The following is a 26,321-nucleotide window of genomic DNA, read 5'->3' as shown; positions in this document are numbered from 1 at the left end:
AATTGAAATACTGACATTTTCTATTTTGCTCAAAACGTGCTCTCAAAATCTGCCATTATTTTGTTAATGATTTTGAGTCTGAAACCATTTACTATTGTGTTTATTAATGTTGATGTTCTTTCACTTTGCTGTTAGGTCAAAATGATGAATATGCATATAGCAACTTCCAGCAGGAAGGGTGGGTAAAGGTTTTAGTATGTACAAATCATCCCAGCTACCATCTTATGATGCTATATTTCAAGCTTGAAAAAATATTTTAAGATGGTGGAATGGTATTTTATGTCTTAGATGAAATACATATCCAGATTCTTTTCCCTTTCCCTTAAAGAAAGTTAATTGCTTATTGCATGAGGAAAAGGGAGCTTTCAGATTCTTTGGATTATATTTTAGTAATGCTGCTTTTTCAGTTTTGCTTGCATATATTTTGTTTATTTTTGGGTCTGGCAATTTAAAAACAAAATAAAAAACAAATCATATCCATCCATTACTATCTTTGTGATTCAAGTGCTTGAAATTTCCGAGAGTATGTCTGTATAAGTCTTCTATCTGTTTGGCCTCATTTTGGTATACTTGCAGACTTCATTTTGTTTTCTTTCTCTTAATTCTGTTTATTTAATCTCATGGGAGAGAAAACATGACCATTCTTTTATATACTGTACTTCATTCTTTCATCTAATTCATACTCTTAACTGCTTTGGATTCATATATTTGTTTTTGTTAGTGGAGTTGCTGCAGTCTACCTGCCATGGTGGTGCTCGAGTATAACAACAGATGGAAACAAGTTATTTCTCCAGTAGGGTTTCATTCTTTTTATTTCTGCTTTGTGTCAGCTGTGTAATCTGAAATCTTCAAGAACTGTGTTATATTGTCAGAAGTATCTTATTTTTACATTTTCAATTGTACATACTACTAAGTCAGGTAAACTTAATTTCTGTAAACTTTAGTGTTCAAAAAAATTATGTTAGTAGAAGTTATCCTGTTGCTTTGAGTATATTTTACTGAAAAATGAAACCTTAACTAAGATGAAAATTACTTTACACCTTTCTGTTGGCAAACTGATTTCCTAATGGCAAATTACCTCTTTTGCATTTTATTCTTTAGTAAAAATGTTTCAGACTTCACTTTCTTGGAAATCTGAAAATGAAATTTGTTTCATAGCACTTCTGGTGTTGACTACCTGAGTCATGCGGATCTTTTTTTTTTAAGCCCTAAGTTTTCCTATATGAACATTGATAGGTCTTTTAAGCATCTACTTACTGAACAACAGTCCTTCTTATATTTTTTTTATATTCTGCTGAATCTGATTTCTTAAAATGTTAGTTTAAAACTTAATTGAAGTACTACATTACAATTTTTTTATTTCCTACCATTTAAATTCATGACATACTACACAAAAGTATTGAACATGCTTGAGAAATAATTTGATTCTCTTAATTCATTTGCGTGTTCTGAATAGTTACCATCCTTTGCATGTCTATGGCTTGCTGCTTATGTTTGGAAGAATTGTAGTTTGTTGTACTCAGAAACTTCTTTTGGTTTTACATGATAAGAACTTGGCACATTTATGCTATTTAAATCAATTGCTGTATTGACTTTATGTATTCTCATTAGCAGCCAACAGTCAACACCCTCTTTGATCACAAAGAAACGACTTAATCTAATGAAATTGAACAGGACTCATTTTTATTCTCCTTTACTTTGCTTAAGTTCAGTTTAGCTGTTCATGGTACAGGGTATTATGGAAAGGAAGGCTTCTTCACAATGACATTTAATTTAATACTGAAAAAATTATTTTTACTATTTATAAATGTAAACCATAGCATCCAGTAAAACACATACACACACATATTCACACCTACCTTCTCTCTCTCTTTCTCAGTAATAAAGTCCTCTAATAATTCATGTCTTTTGAAATATTTATATTCAAATATCTTATCAATAATTTTCTATAGTCTACTCATCATTTGTACCCTGTATAGAAATTCCAAAGTAAAAATATTGGCAAGTTAGTTTTTTCATTAGAAAAATTACAAAATCCTTCTACCTGGAAAAATGAACTAGTTCTAGGATGTCTGTAATTTTATAAAATAATTTCTGTTCCCTTGGCAGACAACATACTTCCTGGTAAAATGAAGAGAGCCTACAAGGATGGTAAAGCTCTCTGAATTGGATTCTTCTTTGATCTTAAACCATTCTAAATTTTGGTAGCTAGACAATGAACTTGAAATAATCAAGTTAAAAACCCTTTTGAATATGATTCGTGTCACCCTAAATAATGTTCATTTGTATTTCCAACGTCTTTTGGGGCAGTGGGAGGAAAATGGGGTACAACAAAAACTGCATTGCTTCAGGTAGGTATAAATGTAGAGGTCAATCAAATTTTTAGTTACGTAACAAAAACAATAACCTCCATTTAATTACAAAAATTGAATTCTCCAGCCCTATTCATTCTTTAGTTGGGTATGGAGTTTTTCATCCATATCACCCTTATCATTGCCTGTGTGGACATATCTATTATTAATACTATTTTACTGATTTTTCTATTATTTCCAATTCTGACTTGATAATCCATGGCTTTTATTTCATTGCTTAACAATGTTTGTATCCTTTATTCAGCAAATAGTTTACACTGGCCTATTTTGTATCAGTCAAGATTTTTCTCAGGTAACAGCTTTATTATTACTATTTTTTTTTTTGATTAACGAAAGAGGTAGGATTACATGAGAGAAAAAAATTCTAAAATTACAAGAAGGAACTTTAAAACTAGTGTTCCTAATTACAGGGACATTGTCTCTTATATATGTAATCTAAGCAAAGTGGAAGATTTGTTTTTGCTACTTAATTGTCTGCTTTTGTGCAAGATGATGTGTGCCACTGAATTCACATGTTTTTGTTGGCTTTACTTTATTATATAGCCTCAATAAAAATTGATGAAATCTATTTTGTATATGAATTAAACCTTAAAAATATGAAGACTGTTGATGTAGCTATTTGAGAAAAATGATATATTCATTTTCCTTTTATATTTTAAGTGTATTTTCTTTCAAAATTATAAATTTTCCTAAGATGAAAGACAAAAATTGTACACTAATGGTACTGGAAATTTTAAAATTCATTTATTTATATATACTACCTTTTGCCTTTATGCTTTTCTTTCTCTAAGTTTGTATTTTGTAAAATATTGTTGAATCTACTGTATATGACAATATTTTTAATCATTATATTTTTACTAAGGCATCAAAGGGTTGGAATGATCCTCTTCTTTCAGTCGTTTTTAGGCAGAACTGTTCTCTGGTTGAGGCTTCTCGTTAAAAACCTGATTTTTTTTAATGTTCTAGAATTTTCCTAGAAAAGTTTAGAGGAGCCTCCATAATTTTAAAAAATAAATTTTAAAAGATTTTATCACTTGGAATGTTTTAAGGGTTTAGCCCTAAGTCAAGAAACTAAGCAAGCATGATCTATTACTTTCAGTTTTTATTTCACAGCATATATTGATAATAAATGCATTTTAAAAATGAGAAAACACCAAAATCTATCCTTATTGTTGCAAGAGACGTTTCATAAGGAAACTAATGTAAAATATGTTTCGTGGTTATATCGTTAAGTCAGTTAAATCAAGATATAGGTGAAGCTCTAAGTTTTGTAATTTCAATATTGTGTGTGATATCTAAGTAGTACAGGTTAATGTGTATTTCAATCTTTACATTGTTATCATTGCATGTATTCACTGTATTTTTTAATGTGTCAACTGTTTTCTCTTTATAGATTAGTATTTCAAAGTAACCATCCCATACCAATTCAAACTACCATCTGGTCTCTAAGCTTGTTATATGAAAATCTTTTATCATTGTCCTCCATTTTTGTGTTTTGTGATGAGCTACACCTGAGTTGTACATTTTCTTTTTCTTTTATTTGCTTCTGTATACAGGCTGGCTTAGCAGGAGCTCCAGCCCGTGCTGTATCAGCTGTAAAGAATATGAATCTTCCTGAGATCCCAAGAAATATTAACATTGGTGACATCAGTATAAAAGTGCCAAACCTGCCCTCTTTTAAATAAAAAATTTAAAAGGCCACTCCCAGGTAAAATCCAGGGGGACAAGTCATCTAAGTTTACCATGCACTTGTTTACCAAAAATAGAGGAGGAGAGTCTTAACTTTTGCTCTTGGATTTAAGTCAAGGTACTGTATAGAAGTTGTGTAAAATCAGTATGGAAGTGCAGTGTTGCTTTTCTTGCTCAGTGATTTTGAAGAAATTGAGTAGTTCTAGTGTGATTTTCTTTCTTTTCTAAACTGCGTTCCTGTGCCCACCTAAGGCATGCCTCTGTGTTTTGGCTACTACAGTATTTTGAAAAGTGTTTGAGACATTTCTTTAAATTATGTACAAGCCAAAATGTTGGTGTTTTGTATGGATCACAAGTGCAGCATTCCTTAATTATTTCTGTTATTTGTCACAATTGTTATTTAAAGAACCAAGTATGTATTGCATGAAAACATTATGACCTTTTTCTCTTAGTTTAAATAAACTCCAAGGTAACTGGGCTTCTAAAGTACCTTTCTGTTTGCCTGATATCTACTTTAGCAATAATTTTTTTTACGACCCTCAGGTTCAACAAAGTAAATAAAAGTATATTTTATCACTGTTAAGCAGCTGTTTATGTTGATTTATTTAACTGGTACTTCTGTTTTTAATATTCAGAAGCTCACTAAATTGTTCTGAAGCTCAATTATTTCTCAAATCAAGAGTAGTGTATCTCCTAGCCTATTGTGTAGGGTGAGATCTGGAGTGGGAGATGACAAATCTTTTTCTAAAATCTCTATTGAGAAATTGCAAGATCTATTTTATACACATAGGTTTAAGCCTTGTATCTGATCCCTTCTTGCTAAGATGATGAAAGATAATTTCAGCAAATACTTACTTGCTTTTGAACGCAAAATCCTTTGCGGCTCCACTTGACTGTTCCATCCCAAAGTCAAAGCTAAATTGTTTTTTTAAGTCCTAACATTCTCACATTCTGATTTCTCGTAATTGGCCCACATTTTTGTGTTTGGTCTTGTGAACCATGAGCAGGTTCCTCTTCCAGTTAGACCTAGGTTTTCCTTGCAGTTTTAGTCCTCCCTCCCCAAATGTTCTCTTTGAAACATTGCCTTAGATTTGTGGCGTGTGTGAATTTTACTCTAAGAGCCCTGGGATGTAAGAAAAGTCACTTTATTTTTTCTAAATAAAATTAATCTGACTCTAAGCCCTATCCTGTTGAGGCCACAGGAAATTCAGTCTGTGATTATCAGAATGTCCATCATTTCGGAGATTTGTAAAGGTCCTAGTGGAAGGCTGTGCAAAGCAGAACATTCAGGGAGGTCCTGGTCTTCAGTCGTTCGACAGATGTTCTTTAAGTGCCTGTTTTGCCAGGTGGACAAGTCCCTGTCTGCAAGGAGCTAGATACAGCGCTGCACAGAGTTCTTGACAGTATTTTCTTTTCTCTTTTCTCCTTGTTTTGGGAGAAAAAATTATCGGAAGATTAAATTATGGTTTGGTTAGGATGTGCCAAAATTAGGGAAACCTCTGGGCCAGATCATACTTTAATCTTAAGAAACAGTCAAAAGGGTTTCGTCTCCCATTGTGTTCTGTCAAATACAATGCCCAAAGAACCAAGCAACCTTCCTTCTTTCTTTCTTTCCTTTCCCCCTCGTTCCCCTCCTCTCCCTTTTTCCCACCATCATTACTTACTGAGCATCAGCTATGTGCCAGGCTTGTTCTAGGTCGTGGGGTATATATAGCAGGGAACAAAATAGTTTATATTAGAGCATAAATTCAAATGGGGGCAAACAATAAATCTATATGTCAGGTGGTGATAAATGCTATGGAAAGAAAAGGATAGGAGCAGAGTAGGAGGTGAGTTGGGCTGTTGCTGTGCTGTAGAGAGTGGGTAGCAGAAGGCCTCTCTGATGAAGTAGCATGTGAGTGAAAACCTGCAGGAAGTGGGGAGGGAGTCTTGGGGATTTTGGGGGCAAGAGTAGGCCAGATGGGAAATAAAAAATGGCAAGGGGCAGAGTTAGGGGCATGCTTGAGGTGTTTGAGAAACAGTAAGGAGCCAATAGCAGAAGGCAAGGGGGAGACTGAGTTATTTAATGGCCCTTATTATAAATCTCTCACAGTGTTTACTCATGGATGGTGCACAATAAGGGATATTAAATAACTTTTTTTTTTTTTTGAGGAAGATTAGCCCTGAGCTAACATCTGCTGCCAATCCTCCTCGTTTTGCTGAGGACGATTGGCCCTGAGCTAACATCTGTTTCCATCTTCCTCTACTTTATATGTGGGACACTTGCCACCACATGGCTTGCTAAGTGGTGCATAGGTCCACGCTTGGGATCCGAACTGGCAAACCCCGGGCTGCCCAAGCAGAGCATGTTAACTTAACCGCTATGCCACCATGCTGGCCTTTAAACTTTTATACTTTTTAATATTTTAGAATGTAAAAGGGGAGAAACTTCCAGTTAAACATAGATTCTTAAACACATTCATTTACATTCGGGCTCTCTCAAACCACAAGTGACCGTAAAGAATTTTTTTTTAGTAACAGATCCAGAAGGACAAAGAGAATCAGAGAGATGATAACAGCTATAAAATTTTGGAAGCTGGAAGACTTCTGAATGAATGATATAACTGAACAAATCTGAGACAGCTGAAATTTAAGTTGGCAGTAGAATAACCATGGAAGCATGTGGATTTGCACTGCAGAACCCAGAAAGATTGTAGGAATTGGAGGTAGTAATAGACTGAAAATGGGAGAACTACCTAGAACTTTATGTTGAAGCAGATAGACCCTTAGATCCCCTTTACCATATCACAAACTGTAGCAATTGCCATTGCCTCTCATACACCCCTACAGGCACAGACACAGCTGAGGGCAGAGGCACTCAGCTAACAGCCAGGAGATGACCCTAAAGAATACCTTCTCAATGGTGAGACCTCAGCCCACTCCCCTCATCCTCCCTCCTGGATTGTTGGCAGCCAGGCCCCACTCCACCCTATTGGCAGGAGATTCTAGCCTACTCTCCCATAAGGAAATTAGCCCAAGAGAAAAGAACTACAATTGATGATGTTTTAAGCCTCCCATTGATACAGTCTCATGATATCCTCCTCCACTAAAACCCCTCTGTTGAAAAGACTCTCCATGGACACAGAGCTTCCAGTCAGGTTTTTAGGGCCCCACATATGAGCAGACAGCCACAGATCATCAAACACTTGAGGAAAGCTTCTAATAGGAAAGATAGAGATGAATGCAAACAGTATAATCAAACTAATAGGAAAGACATTAAGAAAATTAAAAGTTGTCATTACTATTCCATGTATATCAGACACCCCTGAATATCACTTCAAAATCCTCTTGGCCCCACCACTTACTCTAGCCCCTGCTGCAGTAACCAATTCGTCGTAGTCTTTGACCAGCTTCACCCAACCACAACTGGACATTGCCATGTTTTGGGCCCTAGCTCTAGGCCCCACTGCCCAGGGACTTTTCCGCCATCACCTTTGGAACATTGCAGCATCCCTCTTGGCAGTCGTGTATGCACAGTTTGGAGGTGAGAGAAACGTAACACCACTCTGACACCTGTGAGTGGAATAGGTACTTCTCCTTTTTATACCTTAGACAGTTTGAGAATATTTCAAAAAGATTTCTCGGAAAGTCCCATGGGATTGAGAGCCAGTTGCCGGTAGCAGTAACCAACTCCCTAATGATCCATTTTTTTTAACTTTTCCTCCTTTTCTGTTTAGTCCTCATCCTCTACACCTTCCTGGGGTTACGTTCCCCTCAAAAGTGCCTGTGCCTAAGTCTTTGTCATGGGCTCTGTTTTCAGGGAACCCAGGCTAAGACACCCAAGGAAATAAGAACAGATCAAGAATACAGTCAGGAAAGGAACATCTGGGGACAAAATGAAGCTCTTGGATAAATTTTTTAAATATTATAAAATTGAACATTTAATAGAAGATAAACTTGAGAGGATTCCCAGAAGGTAGAAGAAAAAGACAAATAGGTGGAAAAGAAAAGATAAGGTGAAAGTAGAGAATCAGGTAATCCAATATCTGACCAGTAGGAGTTTCAGGAGAGGAGTTAACAGAGAAAACATAGAGGAGGAAATTGCCAAAAAAGAATTTTTTTCAAAGATTACTTAGATCATAAGAATGTCTGCCTTTGGACTCAAACTGAAACTTTGGCTCATCCTAGGTCTCAAGCCTGCCAGCCTTCAGACTGGACCTCCACATTAGGCTCTCCTGGGTCTCCAGCTTACCAACACCCTGCAGACCTTGGAACTGTCAGCTTTCATAGTCATGTGGGCCAATTCCTTATAATAAATCTCTTTAAATAAGATAAAATCATGGTGTTGGTGATATCTTACATAAAAGATTTATTATAAAACTCATTCAAATCTGAAAACAGGAAAGCCGATGTCCCAGTTTGAAGGCAGGCAGACAGGAGGAATTCTCTCTTACTTAGATAAGGGTCAGCCTTTTTATTCTATTCAGGCCTTCAACTGATTGGATGAGACCCACCCACCTTAGGGAGGGCAATCTGCTTTACTCCTGCTACCCATTTAAATGTTAATCCCATCCAAAAACACCCTCACAGAAACACCCAGAATGTTTGACCAACTGTCTTGGCATCCCCATGGCCCAGTCAAGTTAACACATAAAATTAACTATCACAGTATGCTGCCAGTTATTTAAGAAAAAGGGAGAATGAGAGTGTGTGTATTGTTTATATTTTTAAATGGAAGGATAAGCCATATATATATTTAAAATATATCTATAGTGAGAGAGGAAACAGGGCAGAAGTTTGGGGGTAGAAGCAGGACTTTGTGGAATGTACCTTGTTTTGGAACCATGTAAATACTTTACATAATTAATAACCAAAATTAAATCTTAAGAAAGTAACCCCTAAAAATTCAAAGCAAAGCAGATGAATTGAACTATATAGTGAGTTGATGACATAGTCACCCAGAGATAACTGTTTCACACGACTAAAACACTTGTCTGTATACCACTGAGGACAAAAAGACTTGCCCTCTCCCCGACCCCCCAAAATTAAAATGTTTTTTGTAATCCTAGTATTGGTGATACTTTTTAATCTGAGGCTGTGTATGTGAACTGTGGGGTAAAGCAAAACAGAGTGCCTTGATGCCTGGAGTGATGCTCTGGCTGCATCGTTTAGGACCGAGGCACTGATTCCCTCAGCTGCAGGCAGTGCTGGTGGCTGAGAGCACTCAGTTAAGTTGATCTCTGAGAACTGCCACCAGCTGAAGGGAGCCACTTCACTCGAAGGTGTGACTCCTCTCCAAAGATGTCCTCTACCCAAGTTCTAAAAGCCCAGCCCCCTTGGCTAAGGCAGGACAACTCTGAAAGGCCGTGCCAGCTCCAGTGCTGCTCAGCGTCAGCTGAGGCCTTTGTTGTGACTGCATTGCAGTCTAACTCCCCACTCTGCCTCATCCTACTTCCTTTGGACCCTCACAGGCTTTGATCCCAACGGCATACCACAGTGAATGTCTTGACAACAAATCTCCATCTCAGTCTGATTTTCAGGGAAGCCCATCTAAGACACTTATGGCCAAGAACGGTCTGAGGAGGGATATTCTCAAATGAGATTCTGGAGCTTGATCACCCACTGGCAGGCTGGCATTCGAGAGCCCTGTTACTGGTGGCATGTGGAGCCTGGATCACCACTAGCATGCCATAGCATTGTAACTGTGGACACTTTCACCAATGGTGAACAGGGGTGGGATACAGGGATTGCCCTGGCAGGGACAGTGTCTCAGGCAATTGCAAAGTAGTAATTATAAAGAGTATGGAATTGGATGGCTGTTGTTGGGGGCAATCACTGTGTTAGTGAAGCGCTGAGAGTGATTAATCACCAATTAAAGAGTATGTATGAAAGCCAGATGACCTCCTTGACGGCAAATCAAAAGACTCTCATCTGCAGCTGGAGGACAGCAAAAGCTGGGAATCAGGCCCAGGACTTAACTGTAGGATTGGCAGACCTTGAGAAGTTGGATTCCAGCCCCATCATGTCTGCTACACCAAGGTCAGGGATATGATTGGAAAGGAGTAGGACCTGAGACTTGGGATGAGGACATCTGGGTTAATGCACACTACAATCTTGGATATGGACCTGCAGAAGTAGCTCATTTCTTCCTGCTAAACTACCACTCCCTTCCTCTCCCTTGTTTAAAGAGGTTGCAGAAGCTTGTGCCTTGCAGGATAGCATGCACCCTCCTCAGGATTTGCCTCACTTGCTCTGATCACCAAGCCAGTAGCTAAGGTCAATTTGCAGCATAATTGGGCTAGGGAAGTGCTGGGCCTGCCAGAGTTACTGCAGAACCTTGCCAAAATAAACCTGGAGGAGCCTAGAGCATATGTATGGGCCTGGATCCTAAGGGTTCTGGATCAAGGGGAAAGAAATATAAAACTGGATAAGGGAGAGTTTATATGTCAGCTCTCTCCCATGGTAAAAGGTTTAATGCTCTGGCAGGGACCTGGGGAGACAGTGCTGATATACAGCTAGGGTAGTTCTTGGAAGCCTGGAGAAAACCTGAGCCTCTTAGCTTGGCCCAGCTAAGTGAAATATAACAGAACTTCCAAAGCAGACAAGAGGAAGAAGGGATCAAAAAGCTCAGAGAAGTGTGCGTGCTAGAGTGAATATACTGTGTGCGGCAAGATAGCCCAGAGGTTCCTCTGTTTACCAAAGCAATGAGGAATGTATTGTTTAAAGGGACACCAGCATGATTTAGAAGCTCAGTAGTGGCTGTCTTCTGAAGGCAAAGGCTGATGGTAGGAAATGCTGCGTGCCCTAATAACAATGGAGATGATGAGATCCTGAAATAATAGATACCAGGTTGTGGTACCTAACTGGTAGGAGCAAAGTGAGTAAATTATCTTAATGAACTGCAAGGTCAAGATGGCAGCTAAAGTTGTGATCTGCAGAGAGCTATAGAGATGGTTAATGGAACATAGCTTTGGTAGGTACAAGATAGATGGTCAGCCAGTAAGGGTATTGCCCAATCTATATAATCAAAAGAAATAAAAAGTGGATGATCAGGAGGCTGAGAGCAGCCACCACAATAAAAAGTCAGGAACTCTTTTCCAGTTTCTGGTCCTAAGTCAATTCTCAGACCCAGAACTCACTGACTGACAGACTAAATCTCTACCAGAAGGACCCTGCATACCATGGCAAGTTCATGTGTTAATGATTTTCCCACTGCTTCCCCAAAGGGACTTATTTGGGTAACCATACACAGAGAAATGGAAAATACTCAATATTTTGAGGATTATTGGGCACAGTTTCCAAGTTGACACTGATAACTAGAGACCAAACATTGTAATGCCCCCTTGCTCCCATTACAGGGAGCAATACATTTAGTCCTGGCTTAGGTCTAGCTCATAGTGAGTCTTCTGGGTCCACAAATCTACCTAGTGGTCATTTTCCCCATCCCTGAATATATCTAACTGGCATGGACACATTTAGTGTTTGGAAAAAACCCATAGTGGTTCCTTAATCTGTGAGATGAGCTGTTTATTATAGAAAGGAAGACAAAGTGGAAGCTTTGAAATAGCCCCCTACTCAGCCAAGATAGTAAATAAATAGCAATATTGCATCTTGGGGAGAAGAGAGAGATTAGTGCCACATTTAAAGACCTAAAAGATGAAAGAAAGGTGGTCTCCATCACATACCCATTTAATTGATCAGTCTGTTCCCTAGGGATCCTGGAGGGGATGACAGTGGACTACCTCAAACTCAACCAAGTTGTAGCTCCTTGGAGCTGCTGTGCTAGATTTGGCATCTTTGTTGGGGCAGATTATCAAGGCCTCAGGTAGATGGTATGTGGCCATTGATAGGGCAAATGCCTTCTTTTCCATCCCTGTTAGGAGGGAGGACCAGAAAGTTGAAGTTTTGGATACACAACAGTGTACTATAAATGTTACCTCACCTACCCTTAGTCATGATATAGTCAGAAGGGATATCGGTCATCTGGACATAATATCACGTTCGTCCACATATTGATAACATTGTATTACTTAAACTAGATGAATAAGAACTTGCAAGCACGTCAAAGGCCTTGGTAAGATACATGCCTTCCATGGGTGGGAGATAGGTCCTGTGAAGATTCAGGGGCCTAACATATCGGTGAAATTTTTAGGGATCCAATGATCTGGGATGTCCTAGGATATCCCTTTCAAAGTAAAAACAAAGTACTGTATTTCACAAATTCCCCACTCAGAGGTAAGCACAATGATTGGTAGGCCTCTTCAGATTCTAGAGGCAGCATATTTCATGCTGGGAACACAATTCTAGCCCATTTACACACACAGCTTCTAGCTTTGAATGAGGCCTAGAATACGAAAGGATTGGCGACAGGTCCAGGCTGCAATACAAGTGATCCTTCCTCTTGGACTATTCTACCTGACAGACCCAATGATATGAGAGCTGTGAGTGATGGAAAAAGATGCTGTGTGGTGTTTATGGCATGCTCCAGTTGGAGAATTACAACATAAACGCCCTATGAGTGCAACCAGACCATGCCACCTGCAGTGGAAAATTATACATCTTTTGAAAGATAGTTCGTTGGGTGCTACTGGGCCCTGGTTGAGAACAAGCATCTGATGATGGAAGTGATCATACATCCAGAACTGAGCTTTGATCTGTTAAACTCACAAAATCATAAGCAGATCCAGCAACAATCTGTAGTAAGATGCAAGTGGTACATGGAAAGAATGGAGGTAGAGAGTGCAAATAAGCTGCACAAATCCTGGCCCCAGTTTCATTCTCCACTGTTGTCCATTGCCTCTCCTTCAGCTCCAGGGAAGGAAAACGGTGAGAAGAAGTCCTTACAATGGGCAGAGCATTGAGTTGTATACATGGGCATCCATTTTGTGTGAAAATAAAAGTGGCCCAAGGACTCATAGGAAATAGGTATGTATGACTCATAGGCAATAGCTAATGGCTTGGCTGGTTAGCCAAAGGCCTGGAAGGAGAATGATTGGAAGATAAGCGACAAGAAGGTTTGGGGAGGAGGCATATGGATAGATCTGTAGGAATGAGCTTTAAAATATGAAGATTTTTGAATCAAGTTACCCATCAGAGATCATCTGTCACAGAAGAGAGACTATACTACCAAACAGGCAGGATGACTCGGCAAAGTGTCAGTGTGCCTTTGTTATTGGCCACTGCAGTATTGGCATAATGGGAGCTTGAACAGAGTAACCAGGGATGGAGGCTACACATAGGTCCAAATAGCATGGGCTCCTACTCACCAAGGATGATTTAGCTACTGCTTCTGTCAAATGTCCTATCTACCAGGAACAGGGACCAATGCTGAGCCCCTTCCCTTGAGGAAACGAATAGACGCTTGATGGCAAGTATCTTTGGACCCCTTCCACCTTAGAAGGGGAGTGAATTAATCCTGAATAGAGTTGACACATATTCTTTCCTTTCCTTGTGTGCTTTCCTTTGCTAGCTGCATGGCTTCAGCCAACATCACTAACCAAGGACTTACAAAGGGTTTGATCAACCAACATAGGATCCTACATAGCATCACAAAGGACCAAAGAATCCACTTTACAGCAAAGGAAGTGCGGCAGTGAATACAGAACCATGAGATCAACTGATCTTGTCATTTGCTGCCAAATTCAGAGGCTAATGGACTGATAGAGAGATGGAATGGTCTCTTAAAAAGGCACACCTGAGACACCAGCTTCGAGATGATACTCTGCGAAGATGGGGCAGCATTCTCTAAGATGTAACATACACCCTAAATCAACAACCATTATATGGTGCTCTGTTCCCAACAGGTAGACTACATGAGTCCAGGTGCCAAAGGGTAGCAGTAGGATTTGCCCCCTTTAAACCATTCCCAGTCACCCCCTAGGGGTATTTTTGTTTCCTGTCCTCACAACTCTAGGATCTACCGGTATGGAGGTCTTGGTTCCTAGATGGAAGTCGTTCCTCCAGGGGCGCAAGAGTCATATTAACCGTTAATCTACAGCTGCCCTCCAGTGATTTCGTGCTCTTCATATCAGAAGACCAGTTGGCAAAGAAGAGTCCCTAGCTTCCATCCCTCCACAGCTCATTGAAGTCTAACCAAAAAATATCTTGCAGAGCACCAAAAATAGTAGCTATCATGACTTGTCTAGTGAAAATCACAGCTATTTTGGAGATAATCAGCTTTCACTAGGACCGTGCTGCTGGGGTTCCAGCTGCTGACTTAACAAAGTTCACTCAGTATGACTCCAAAATCAGATTTTAAAACAACAGGTGCATGTGCGTGTGTATGGAGAGAGAGACAGAGACAGAGACAGACAGAGATATCAAACTGAAGACTGACCTATGTCAATGCAATATAACCAATAACCATTCTATAGATAAGAGAAATAAGGTGAGTTTTAATTGAGCCAAATTGAGGATTATAATCTGGGAAGGTGTTTTCCAGAAAGGAAGAAGGCTTTCCAGAGAGGCATTGTTTTCAGTAGAGTGTTAGACCCTTTTATAACAAAGGACATACATTAAACACATCCAGGATACATATTCATCAAAGCTTCAAAGAGGTGAATTTTCAGTTGTAAATTAGCAGGTCAATATGACCCGGACGTCAGGAAAGGGACTAGGCATGAAAGGGACCAGGCATTACCAACAGGGAGCTACCAGTAGGGCATAGGAGGGAAGGTATGCATTCTTATCTTAAGAGAGTGCATTCTTTAATGGTTAAAGCAGATGTAAGTGTCTGTTTGATAGGCTGTAAGTCAGGCTTCTTTAGTTTAAGCTGAATCTGTTTTGAACCCAAATAGTTACCCCAAATACCTCAATATCTGAAAATCTCTCATCACCTATTATTGCAGGTCAAGAAGAGGTGAGGATACCTATTAGGCTACTACCTATGTAAGACCACAGAATTTGGAGAATATAATTTCTATGTCTGAATAATCTCTGTAAGAGATTTCTCCCTGAGAATTGACAGGGAGTGACGTCAGTATCATGGTGACATAAGATGTTCCTCCTTTCTCTCCTCTTTTTAAAAAAATCTAATTAGACTCCGTCCATGAACAAAAGTGCCTCACTAGGAGCTGTGGGACCAAGCACCCTATTCCAAGGGGACATAGGAGGACTCTGGCCTACCTGTGCTTCCAAAAATAGACAAGCAGACTTGGTAAAAGCTGCAGAGCCAAGGACGTCAGCAAACTTGTTCCATCCCCGCTTGCCCTGGTAGGGGAAAAGCCTGGAGAGTTCTGGCCTGTTCAGATACCTATAGGTGTGTGAGAGAATTTGTACAAGTCTAGCCTGCCCGAGGGGAGATTCCAGTGCATTATGGGAGCAGGAAGGATGAGAGTTTATACACAGTGGAGAGGGAAGAAGACCAATCTGCTCTCCCTACCTGGGTGACACTGCATGGGGCTAAGCTGTCAAGTGATTGTGACCTCTTCTGTGGAGGAGATGAAAAACCATGAGTACCTGACTACCCCAGTTTTGTGGATCCTGGCTGGAGAAACCCATTTCTCTTCAACAGCACCCAGAGTACCAAGGCAGGACCTCCATGACTGGGAGAAGGAAGGAGAAAGGGAAGGAAGCAGATAAGAATATCAAAGGGCATTAAAGGAACATGGTTCCTGCTGACTGCTTCAGGACTTCAGTAGGATGCCTGCCTACAAGACTTTGAGAGTATCCTGCTTGAGAATCTCCCCGCTGGGTCCATGAGCACCTCTGTCACCCCAAGTGCTAAACCCACATCTCCCCCAAATCTGTGGCCAGATCTTTGTGAGTGCTTCCAAGTGCAGAGGTGGGAGCAGGTCCAGTTATTGGAGTGCTCTCAGAAAAAATGGCCTAGGTTCTGTGTGTGAGGGAGAAACCACAAACGAGCTATAGTGCCACCTTCAGGAAAGCAAAAGAGCTTTCCGGCAGCCAGCTGGTGAGTTACAAGAATAAAAGATGTAAAAGCTTTAGAATCCTCCCACAAGGGAGAGTAAGGAGAATCGAGCAGGTTTACCTTGAGGAACTTGAGGAAACCCCAGATATAGTAACGCCAACGATCACTACCCCATCTGAAGGCAAGATTTAAGGAGGTGTCTGCCAGTTCAAATGGGAGAGCAGCAACAAAAAGATAAGGAACATGAAGAATCAAGAAAATATGTCACCCCAAAAAGATATAAATAATTTTCCAACAACCAAGCTCAAAACTATGAAATGCTGTGATCTAGCTGATAAAGAATTCAGAATAGCTGTTTTGAAGACATTCAGCAAACTATAAGAAAACTCAGAAATACAGTTCAATGATATTAGGAAAAAAAATACGTGAATAAATAAAATGAACTCTTCACTGAAGTGATAGAAATCATTAAAAAGAAACAAACAGAAATTCTGGGCCTGAAGAATTCAATGAATGAGTTGAAGAATGTAATACAGAGCATCTTTAATAGAGTAGAAGTGGTGGAAGATAGAATTAGTGACTTAGAGGATAGGAATTTAGAAATCACACAGTGAAAAGTGAACAACGAAAAAAGAACAAAAAAGAGCAAAGAAAGCCTGAGTCATCTGTGGGACTCAATCAAAAGGCCAAATATTAGAATAATTGTGGTTCTGGAAGGAGAAGAGAGGGAGAAGGAGACAGAGAGTTTATTTAAAGAAATAATAGCTGAAAACTTCGCAAACCTGGGGAAAGACTTGGACATCCAAGATCATGAAGCTAATAGATCACCAATTTACAAAGGGAGGCATAAATAGAGGGGAAAAGAAACAATGAAAATACAAAACACCAAAAAGCAATGGATAAGATGGCAATAGTAAATCCTTACATATCAATAGTTACTCTAAACATAAATGGATTGCAAAAGGCACAGAGTGGCTGAATGGATTAAAAAACAAGACCCAACTGTATGCTGCCTACAAGAGATTCACTTCAGCTTTAAGGACACACATAGGCTCAAAGTGAAGAATGGAGGAAGATATTCCACGCAAGTAGAAACCAAAAGAAAGTGACTGTAGCCATGCTTATATCAGACAAAATAGACTTTAAGCTAAAAACAGTTACAATAAGCAAAGAAGGTCATTATATAATGATAAAGGTGTCAGTACGCCAAGAAGATACAACAATCATAGATATATATGCGCCCAACATTGGAGCACCTAAATATATTAAACAAATAGTAACAGATCTGAAGGGAGAAATAGACAATAATACAATAATAGTAGGGACTTCAGTACCCCACTGTCAGCAATAGATAGATCATCCAGACAGAAAATAAACAAGGAAACGTTGGAATTGAACCCTACTTTAGACCAAATGGACTTAGACATAGACAGAACATTCCATCCAACAGCAGCAAAATAAACATTCTTCTAAAGTGTACATGGAACATTCTCCAGGACAGGACAAAAAAACAAGTCTTAGCAAATTTAAGAAGATTGAAATCATACCAACTGTCTTTTCCAATCACAGTGGAATGAAACTAGAAATCAGTAAAAAGAGGAAAGCTGGAAGATCTACAAATATATAGAAACTAAACAGCATACTTTTGAACAGTCAGTGGGTCAAATAAGAAATCAAAAGGTAAATAAAAATATTTCTTGAAATAAATGAAAATGGAAACACAACATATTGAAAACTATGGGATTCTGCAAAAGCAGTTCTGAGAAGGAAATTTATAGTGATAAATGCATACACTGAGAAATTGGTAAAATCTCAAATAAGCAACCTAACTTTATATCTCAAGGAAGTAGGAAAAACCAAATTAAGCCCAAAGTTAGCAGAAAGAAGAAAATAATACAGACCAGAGCAAAAATAAAGAGATTAAAAAAAAAGGATCAATGAAACTGAGAGCTGCTTTTTCAAAAAGATAAACAAAATGATGAATCTTTAGCTAGATTAACCAAGAAAAAAAAAAAGACATTCAGAAATGAAAGAGGAGACATTACAACTGATAGTATAGAAATGCATAGGACTACTGTGAACAATTATATACCAACAAATTTGACAACCTAGATAAAATCCTAGAAACACAAAATGTACGAAGACTGAATCAGGAAGAAATGGAAAATCTGAACAGACCAATAATAAGTAAAGGTATTGAATCAGTAATCAAAAACATCCCAATGCAGAAAACTGCACGACCAGATGGCTTCACTGGTGAATAACACCAAATATTTAAAGAATTAACACCTATCCTCAAAACCTTCCAGAAAATTAAAGAGGAGCTAGCACATTCAAACTCATTGTATGAGACCAGCATTATCCTGATACCAAAGCCAGATAAGGACACTACAAGAAAAGAGAAATATAGATTAATATCCTTAATGAATATAGATGCAAAAATTCTCAACAAAATATTAGGAAACTGAATTCAAGAACTCATTAAAAGGATTATATACCATGACCAAGTGAGATTCATCCCTAGGATGCAAGGATGGTTCAACATACGCAAATCAATAAATGTTTTACATCACATTAATAGAATGAAAGATAAAAATCACATGACCATCTCAATAGATGCAGAAAAAGCATTTGACAAAATACAAACATCCTTTCATGATAAAGACCCTTAACAGACAGGGTATAGAAGGAAAATGCCTCAACATAATAAGGCCATATACAACAAACCCCCAGCTAACGTTACACTCAATGGAGAAAAATTGAAAGCTTTTCCTCTAAGATCAGGAAGAAGACAAGGAAGCCCACTCTCACCACTCTTATTTATTGTAGTACTGGAAGTCCTAGCTAGAGCAATTAGGAAAGACAAAGAAATAAAAGGCATCCAAATAGGACAAGAAGAAGTAAAATTGAAGTTAGTTGCAGATGATATGATTTTATATGTAGAAAATCCCAAAGACTCAACCAAAAAATTATTGGAACTAATCAATGAATTCAGTAAAGTTGCAGGATATAAAATTAACATACAGAAATCAGTTGCATTTTTATAAACTAACAACTGGAACATCTGAAAAAGAATTAAAGAAAATTATCCCAATCATAATAGCTTCAAAACAATAAAATACCTCGGAGTAAATTTAACCAAGGAAGTGAAAGATCTATACAATGAAAACTACAAGACTTTGTTGAAAGAAATTGAAGAAGACACAAACAAATGGAAAGACAGCTTGTGTTCATAGATCAGAAGAATTAATATTGTTAAAATGGCCATACTACCCAAAGCCATCTGTATTCTGACTTGATTTTTCATCATTGCTAGAGTATTGTGCACTTTCATTTACTTTTATATCACCAATTAGCATCTTTTCATTTCAGCTTGAAGAACTCCTTTCGGCATTTCTTGCAAGGCAGGTCTAGTGGTGGTGAACTACCTCAGTTTTTGTTTGTCTGGAAAAGCCTTTAATTCTCCTTCGTATCTGAAGGATAAATTTTCTGGATAAAGTACTCTTGGCTGGCAATTTTTATCTTTCAGCACTTTGAATATGTCATTCCACTTTCTCCAAGCCTAAATATAGCATTTCTGCTGAGAAATCCACTGATAGCCTAATGGGGTTCCTTTGTAGGTTACTTTCATTTTTTTCCCTGGCTACCTTTAAGATTCTTTTTTTATCATTGACTTTTGACAATTTCATTATAATTTGTCTTGAGAAGATGTTTTTGCATTGAGGTAATAGGGTGTTCTATTAGCTTCTTTGATTTGTATGTCCAGTTTCTTCCTCAGAGTTTGGAAGTTGTCAGCTATTATTTCTCTAAATACACTCTGTGGTCCCTTCTCCTTCTCTTTCTGATTGACCAATTATTATTATATTTGTTTTTTTCATCATATCTATAGCTCTTGTAGGATTTCTTCACTTTTAGAAAATCTTAGTTCGCTCTCCCTGAGTCATTTCTGAATTCCTATACTCCAAGTTGCTAATTATTTCTTCAATCTGGTCTGCCCTATTTCCTAAGCTCTAATGCATTCTCCCTTGAATCTATTGAATTCTTCAGCTCCAGAATTTCTGTCTAATTTTTGTCTGATTCTTTTTTAAAATGTCAGTCTCTTTGGTAAAGAACTTCTGTTCATTACTTTTACTCCTGAGTTCATTTAATTGCCAATCTGAGTTTTCTTGTAGCTTGTTGAATCTATTCATAACAGCTTTTTTTGAATTCTTTATCAGTTAGATTGCAGTATTCTCTGCCTTTGGGTTTGGTTGCTGGAGAATTACCATTTTCTTTTTCTGGTACCGTATTACCATGATTTTTCATAGTGTTTGATGAAATATGCTTCTGCCATTGCACTTGAAGTAGCACACACTTTTCTTTTTTGCGACAGGGTGCATGTTGTTTTTTTGTGAGGAAGATTGGCGGTGAGCTAACATCTGTGCCAACCTTCCTCTGTTTTATGTGAGATGCTGCCACAGCGTAGCTTGATGAGACAGTATTAAGTCAATGCCGGGGATCCAAACCTGTCACCCAAGCAGAGCATGTAAACTTAACCACTACGCAACCAGGCCGCCCAGCAAACACCTTTCTTAGTTGTTTACTTTCACTGTTATAGTTTGACACACAGGAAATTAGAAACCTTTCTTTTCCACAGGGTGGCACTATAGCTCAAGTTTTTGGTTTCTCTTCACCTGACTTGGCTCTGGGGCTGCGCTCTGAAGCACACATTAAAAAAAGCCGGCATAGAAAAAACTGGTGGCAGATTTCAGGGGAGGTGTGGGCTTAGCACCTGGGCTTTGTGAGTGCCCACTGCCCGATAGGGGGATCTTTGAGTGGGGGTACTCCCAGGGGTCCATGGGTGGACTTCCTGCTGAAAGCCTGCAGTTGACTGCAAGGAACACATTCCTTCAATGCCCTATGTTATGTCTTATCTGCTTTTTTCCTTTTCCTCTCCATCCGCCCAGTCACAGAGGCCCTGCCTCAGAAATTCGTGATGCTGGAGAGAAACCAGTCCCTGTGACCCATGTGGCTGGGCAGTCAGTCACTCAACTGCCTTCACTTTCCACTTCATCTGCGAGGGAGGTCGTTGTTGCTGCCAGTGAAATCTCAGCATGTAGAATGTCGCCCTGAAGAGGGGGACTAACTCCTTGAGATTCTCCGTGTCTTCTGTCTCCAAACTCATCTCTACCCTGCTCTGATGGTGTGCCTGATTCTCCTGTCAAGCTGGCTGGGCACATCAAGCCTATTTTGCACTCTCCAGTGCCGCCCTCCCCTCCTGCCACCCCAGTCAGGGCAAGTGGGTGTGGGGCAGGCTCACTGACTCCCTTGGATCCACAGCCCCCTCCAAGTCTCTGTTCACCTAATCTCTGAAGCACAGGTTGGTAGAAATCTCCTGTGCATTCTGGTGTAATCTGCAGAGGCACTTTTGTTTGGTTATGAATGACCAATCAGTTGTAAATAAAAGGAGAGAGGAAAAAGGAAAATCTCATACTGCTGTGATGCTGACATCACTCCCCAAAGCCATCTATAGGTTCTATGCAATCCCTCTCAAAATTCCAGTGGCATTTTTCACAGAAATAGAAAAAAAGATCCTAAAATTTGAATAGAACCACAAAAGACCTTGAATAGCCAAAACAATCATGAGAAAGAAGAACAAAGCCAGAGACATCACATTTCCAGATTTGAAACTATAGAAGAAAGTTATAGTAATTACAAGAGTATGGTACCGGCATAAAAATAGATACATAGACCGACAGAGCAGAATAGAGAACCCAGAATTAAAGCCCTGCATGTATAATCAACTAATATTTGACAAGGGAGCCAAGAACACCCAGTGGGGAAAGGATAGTGTCTTCAGCAAATGGTCTTGGGAAAACTGAATAAACACATGCAGAAAAATGAAACTGTACCCCTATCCTACACCACTCATAAAAATTAACTCAAAATGGATCAAAGACTTAAACATAAGACCTGGTAACTGTAAAACTCCTGGAAGACAACAGGAAAGAAGCTCCTTGATGTTGGTCTTGGCAATAATTTTTTGGATAGGACACCAAAAGCAGAAACAACAAAAGTAAAAATCAACAATGGGACTGCATCAAACTTAAAAGCTTCTGCACAGCAAAAGAAACAATCAGCAACATGAAAAGACAACCTACAGAGTGAGAGAAAATATTTACAAACTATGTATCAGATAAGGGGTTAATATCCAAAATATGTAAAGAACTCATGCAACTCAATAACAACAAAAGAAATCTGATTAAAAAATAGGCAGACATCCCACTACTGGGTATCTATCCAAAGAACTTGAAACCAGCAATTCAAGGAGACTCATGCACCCCTATGTTCACTGCAGCATTATTCACAACAGCCAAGATGTGAAAGCAACCTAAGTGCCCATCAGCTGATGACTGGATAAAGAAGACGTGGTATATATATACAATGGAATACTACTCAGCCATAAAAAATGACAACATCAGTCCATTCACAACAACATGGATGGACCTTGAGGGTATTATGTTAAGCAAAATAAGCCAGATAGAGAAAGACAAACACTGTATGATTCCACTCATATGCAGAAGATAAACAAACACATGGACAAAGAGAACAGATTAGTGTTTACCAGGGGGAAGAGTGGTGGAGGGTAGGCACGAAGGGTGAAGGGGCGCACCTATAAGATGACTGAAAAATAATAATGTACAACTGAAATTTCACAATGTTGTAAACTATCATAACCTCAATAAAAAAAAAATGGGCAGAGGGACTAAATAGACATTTTTTCCAAAGAAGACATCCAAATGGCCATCAGGTACATGAAAAGATGCTCAACATTACTAATCACCAGGGAAATGCAAATGAAAACCACAATGATATCACCTCACACCTGTTAGGATGGTTGGCTTCAAGAAGACAAGAAATAGTAAATGTTAGTGAGCCTGTGGAGAAAAGCGAACCCTTGAGAACTATTGATGGGGAATGTAAATATGTCCAGCCACAATGGAAAATAATGTGGAGGTTCCTCAAAAGATTAAAAATAAAACTACCATATGATCCAGCAATTCCTCCTCTGGGTATATACCCAAAGGAGATGAAAATAGGATATTGAAGAGAAATGCCCTTCCATTTTTATTGCGGCATGATTCACAATAGCTTTAAAATATGGAAACAGCCTAAGGTCTTATCAACAGATGAATGGATAAAGAAGATGTGGTAATACACATATACCATATACTATACACACATACACACCCCCACGTGATGGAATATCATTCAGCCATAGGAAAGAAAGAAATCCTTCCATTTGTGATAACATGGATGGACCTTGAGGACATTATGCTTAGTGTAAGAAAAACAAATATTGTATGATATCACATATACGGAATCTTAAAAAAGCCAAACTCATAAAAATAGACAGTAAAATGGTGAATACCAGGGCCTTGAGGATTGGGGAATAGGAGAGACATGGTTAGTAAAGAATGTTTTTGACTTTCAAGGATTTGTTCTGCTTGGAACATTGCCCTTCTGAAACCCTCTCTTTCAGACACCTTCTTTAACTATTCAAGCTCTTAATTTTGGTTTACTAAGACCTCTGCTCACCACCACTCCAACCTCCCCCGGGCTTGGGGAGGGGCTGCATATTGCAACATAGAAATTAAGATCAGAGCATTTTCCACAGTAAAGCTATCTTAGTTTCAGAAGATAGAAATTCTACTTATTATGTTTAAAACCCTCTTTGTAATGTATCTTCCACTTCCTGGAGTTTATTTTTATAGGTACTTTCATGTTACTATGAAACTAGAAGAGACAATAATACCCAAACCACAAAACCATTCATTTTGGAGTTAACAATACATGTAATTTTTTTTCCCAAAGACCCCCCAAATATGAAGGCTAAAATAGGTTATTTTCACAATCCACCCTTTGACGCTAAGCACCACCACTCCCTCCTCTTTGTGTACCACTGCCCACCTGTGAAGTGTCCCTGTGAATGTGGCCTGGGCCTCCCTTAGAAAGTTGTCCCATGTTGGCTTTAATTAGATGTCATTTCCTAAACATATGGTGTATTTTATACCAGTTATTTGTAGAAACAACAGAAGCTGGTTACTGACTGTTCCTTCTAGCCTTAAGCGGCTTTCTAGTGCCCTACAATGAAACATAGAATTAGGGACACTGGTAAAATTATCTTTAGAGTGAAAAAACTCCTAAACAGCTTTATAATGTGGAAGTCATTATCTTTTCAGTTTTCAGTGGACCAGTGCTGCCTGTGTCTCATTCAAATGATTTTCAAGTTGTACTTTAAATCTGGCTGTAGTAAAATTTAATAACCTAAAGTAGTAGATTTTAGATGAGTAGATAAGCTACTTTGTAGTTTTACAAGTTTGAAATGATGTGCAGGTGTGGTTGCGTACTTCGCTGGGAGCAGCATCCTGGAATAAGCGTGTGTTTGCCAAGAAGATCTCTTGCACGTTCCACCAGTCACTGCTTTCAGATTCATCAGTAAACTGTTTTAAATGCAGCTGTCACTTACCACAAGCTGCCATGGTCTGGATGTTTGTGTCCTCTAAAATCCATATACTGAAATTTAACCCCAAAGTTGATGTGATTAGGAGATGGGGACTTTGAGAAGCGATTAGGTCATGAGGGTAGAGCTTGCTTGCCTCTTCCATCATATGAGGACATGACGAGAAGTCTGCGACCCAGAAGAGGGTCCTTACCTGACCATGCTGGCACCCTGATTTGAACTTCCAGCCTCCGGAACGGTGAGCAATAAATTTCTATTGTTTATAAGCTGCCTCGTCTGTGGTATTTTTTATAGGAGTCCAAACAGACTAAAACACAAACTTAATTCACAAGAGCTGTGGATGTTTTATGCTGGGTAGGAAAGGCATAATTTTGGACCCTAGGACATAGTTAAGGGAGAACAAGCCTGGAGAAGGGCTTCAAAAGAGACTGATAGAGTCATTCTGGACATAGCTGACCAAGAGAAGATGCAACTAGAGCTGTTTTCTCAACCTTGACACTCAACATTTGGGGCTGGATAATTCGTTGTTGTCAGGGTTGTCCTGTGCATTGTAGAATGATACACAGTAGCATCCCTGGCCTCTACCCACTTGATGCCAGCAGTGGCCTGCCTCCCAGTTGTAACAGCAAAAATGTCCCCAGACATTGCCCAGTGTCTCCTGGGCTGCAAAATCACCCTCAGTTGAGAACCATTGAAATAGAGAATTCAGAGTTCTAGAGAAAAACTTTGGATTGTCTGTACTCTTTTAGGCCCCTGATGGCAGTGGCACCAATTGTGAGTTGCTAAGAACCGTTGTTGTCTGCTGTCAAGAGGTTCATATTTAAAGCACATCTCAGTTGCGTCCCAATCCACCCTTCCTCAGGCCTAGTCTCTTCCCTGAACTCCAGTGTTTTTCAAGGTACTCAGTAGGAGATTATGAAATCAATTTAGTGCGTCTTAATCAGCATTTTAAAAAAAATGAAACGATGGAAAGGATAAAATAGTACAGAAAATGTCAGAGTATACTTTGTGGAATAAATACTGATTTGTAAAACTTTATGTATTTGTGTGTGTACGGCTGTGTATGCTTGCTCATATTGAATATTGATGTAAAATGTATTTGTTACCAAGAGTTGGCAATTAAAAGAGTTTGAGAATCACTGTTCTAGTTTAACATACCCCCTGGACATACACTTCTCTCCTAATGTGAAAAGTACTAGTTTCTCACTGCTGTTGTAACAAATTACCACAAACTTAGTGGCTTAAAACATACAAGTTCATTCTCTTACCGTTCTGGCGGTCAGAAATTCAAAAACAGTTTCACTGCACTAAAGTCAAAGTGTTGACAGGGCAAGGACCTCAGTCCTATAGCTGGCTGCAAGGAGCTGAATTCTGCCAACAACCAGTGAGTTTTTAAAAGAGGATTGTGAGCCTCAGATGAGATATCAGCTCAGGCTGACATATTGACTGCAGCCTTGTGATACACTGAACAGAGGACTCAGTCAAGCTGTGCCCAGACTCCAGATCCATGGAAACTGTGAGTTAATAAATTGGTGTTGTTTTAAGTCCCTAAAATTGTGGTAATTTTTTATACAGCCATAGGAAACTAATACAGGAATTCAAGGAAATCTCTAGAGCAAAAATCTAGACTATGCTGATGTAGGACATGGATATTAATATTAACATTAAGTGAGTTCATGGTATAACATGGAGGAATCACAAATGCATTTTTGCTAAGTGAAATAAGCCAGACCCAAAAGGCTGCATCCTATTTGATTCCATATACATGACATTTTGGAGAAGACGAAACTATAGGCATGAAGAATAGGTCAGCGGTTGACCAAGATAGGGGAGAGGGGAAGGGGTGACTACAAAGGGCAACAGAAGGGAACTTAGGGGGTAAGTGAACTGTTCTGTATTGTGACTGTGA

General features: G+C 39.0%; 1 protein-coding gene across 6 annotated transcripts in view; it reads left to right on the top strand.

The window, feature by feature from the left end:
- Window positions 1-25,545, top strand: part of AP3S1 (adaptor related protein complex 3 subunit sigma 1) — an 81,705-nt gene extending 56,160 nt beyond the window's left edge. For 2 of the 6 annotated variants that reach the window (XM_070517559.1, XM_014841708.3), the window contains one exon: window positions 3,929-4,644. Coding sequence is in view for 3 of the 6 variants with exons in the window: in XM_014841708.3 (XP_014697194.1) it covers window positions 3,929-4,057 (129 nt within the window). In the remaining 3 variants the exon portion in view is untranslated. Of the gene's footprint in view, window positions 1-135; window positions 491-2,616; window positions 2,665-3,928; window positions 4,645-20,855 lie in introns of those variants that run through there. The other 4 variants (XR_011505897.1, XM_070517562.1, XM_070517561.1 and 1 more) reach the window with 4 other exon arrangements.
- The last annotated feature ends 776 nt before the right edge of the window (window positions 25,546-26,321 follow it).

The sequence above is a fragment of the Equus asinus genome, chromosome 9 (assembly GCF_041296235.1).
Source record: "Equus asinus isolate D_3611 breed Donkey chromosome 9, EquAss-T2T_v2, whole genome shotgun sequence".
In the NCBI taxonomy this organism is placed as follows: Eukaryota; Metazoa; Chordata; class Mammalia; order Perissodactyla; family Equidae; genus Equus; species Equus asinus.
This window is presented reverse-complemented; position numbering and strand designations above follow the sequence as displayed.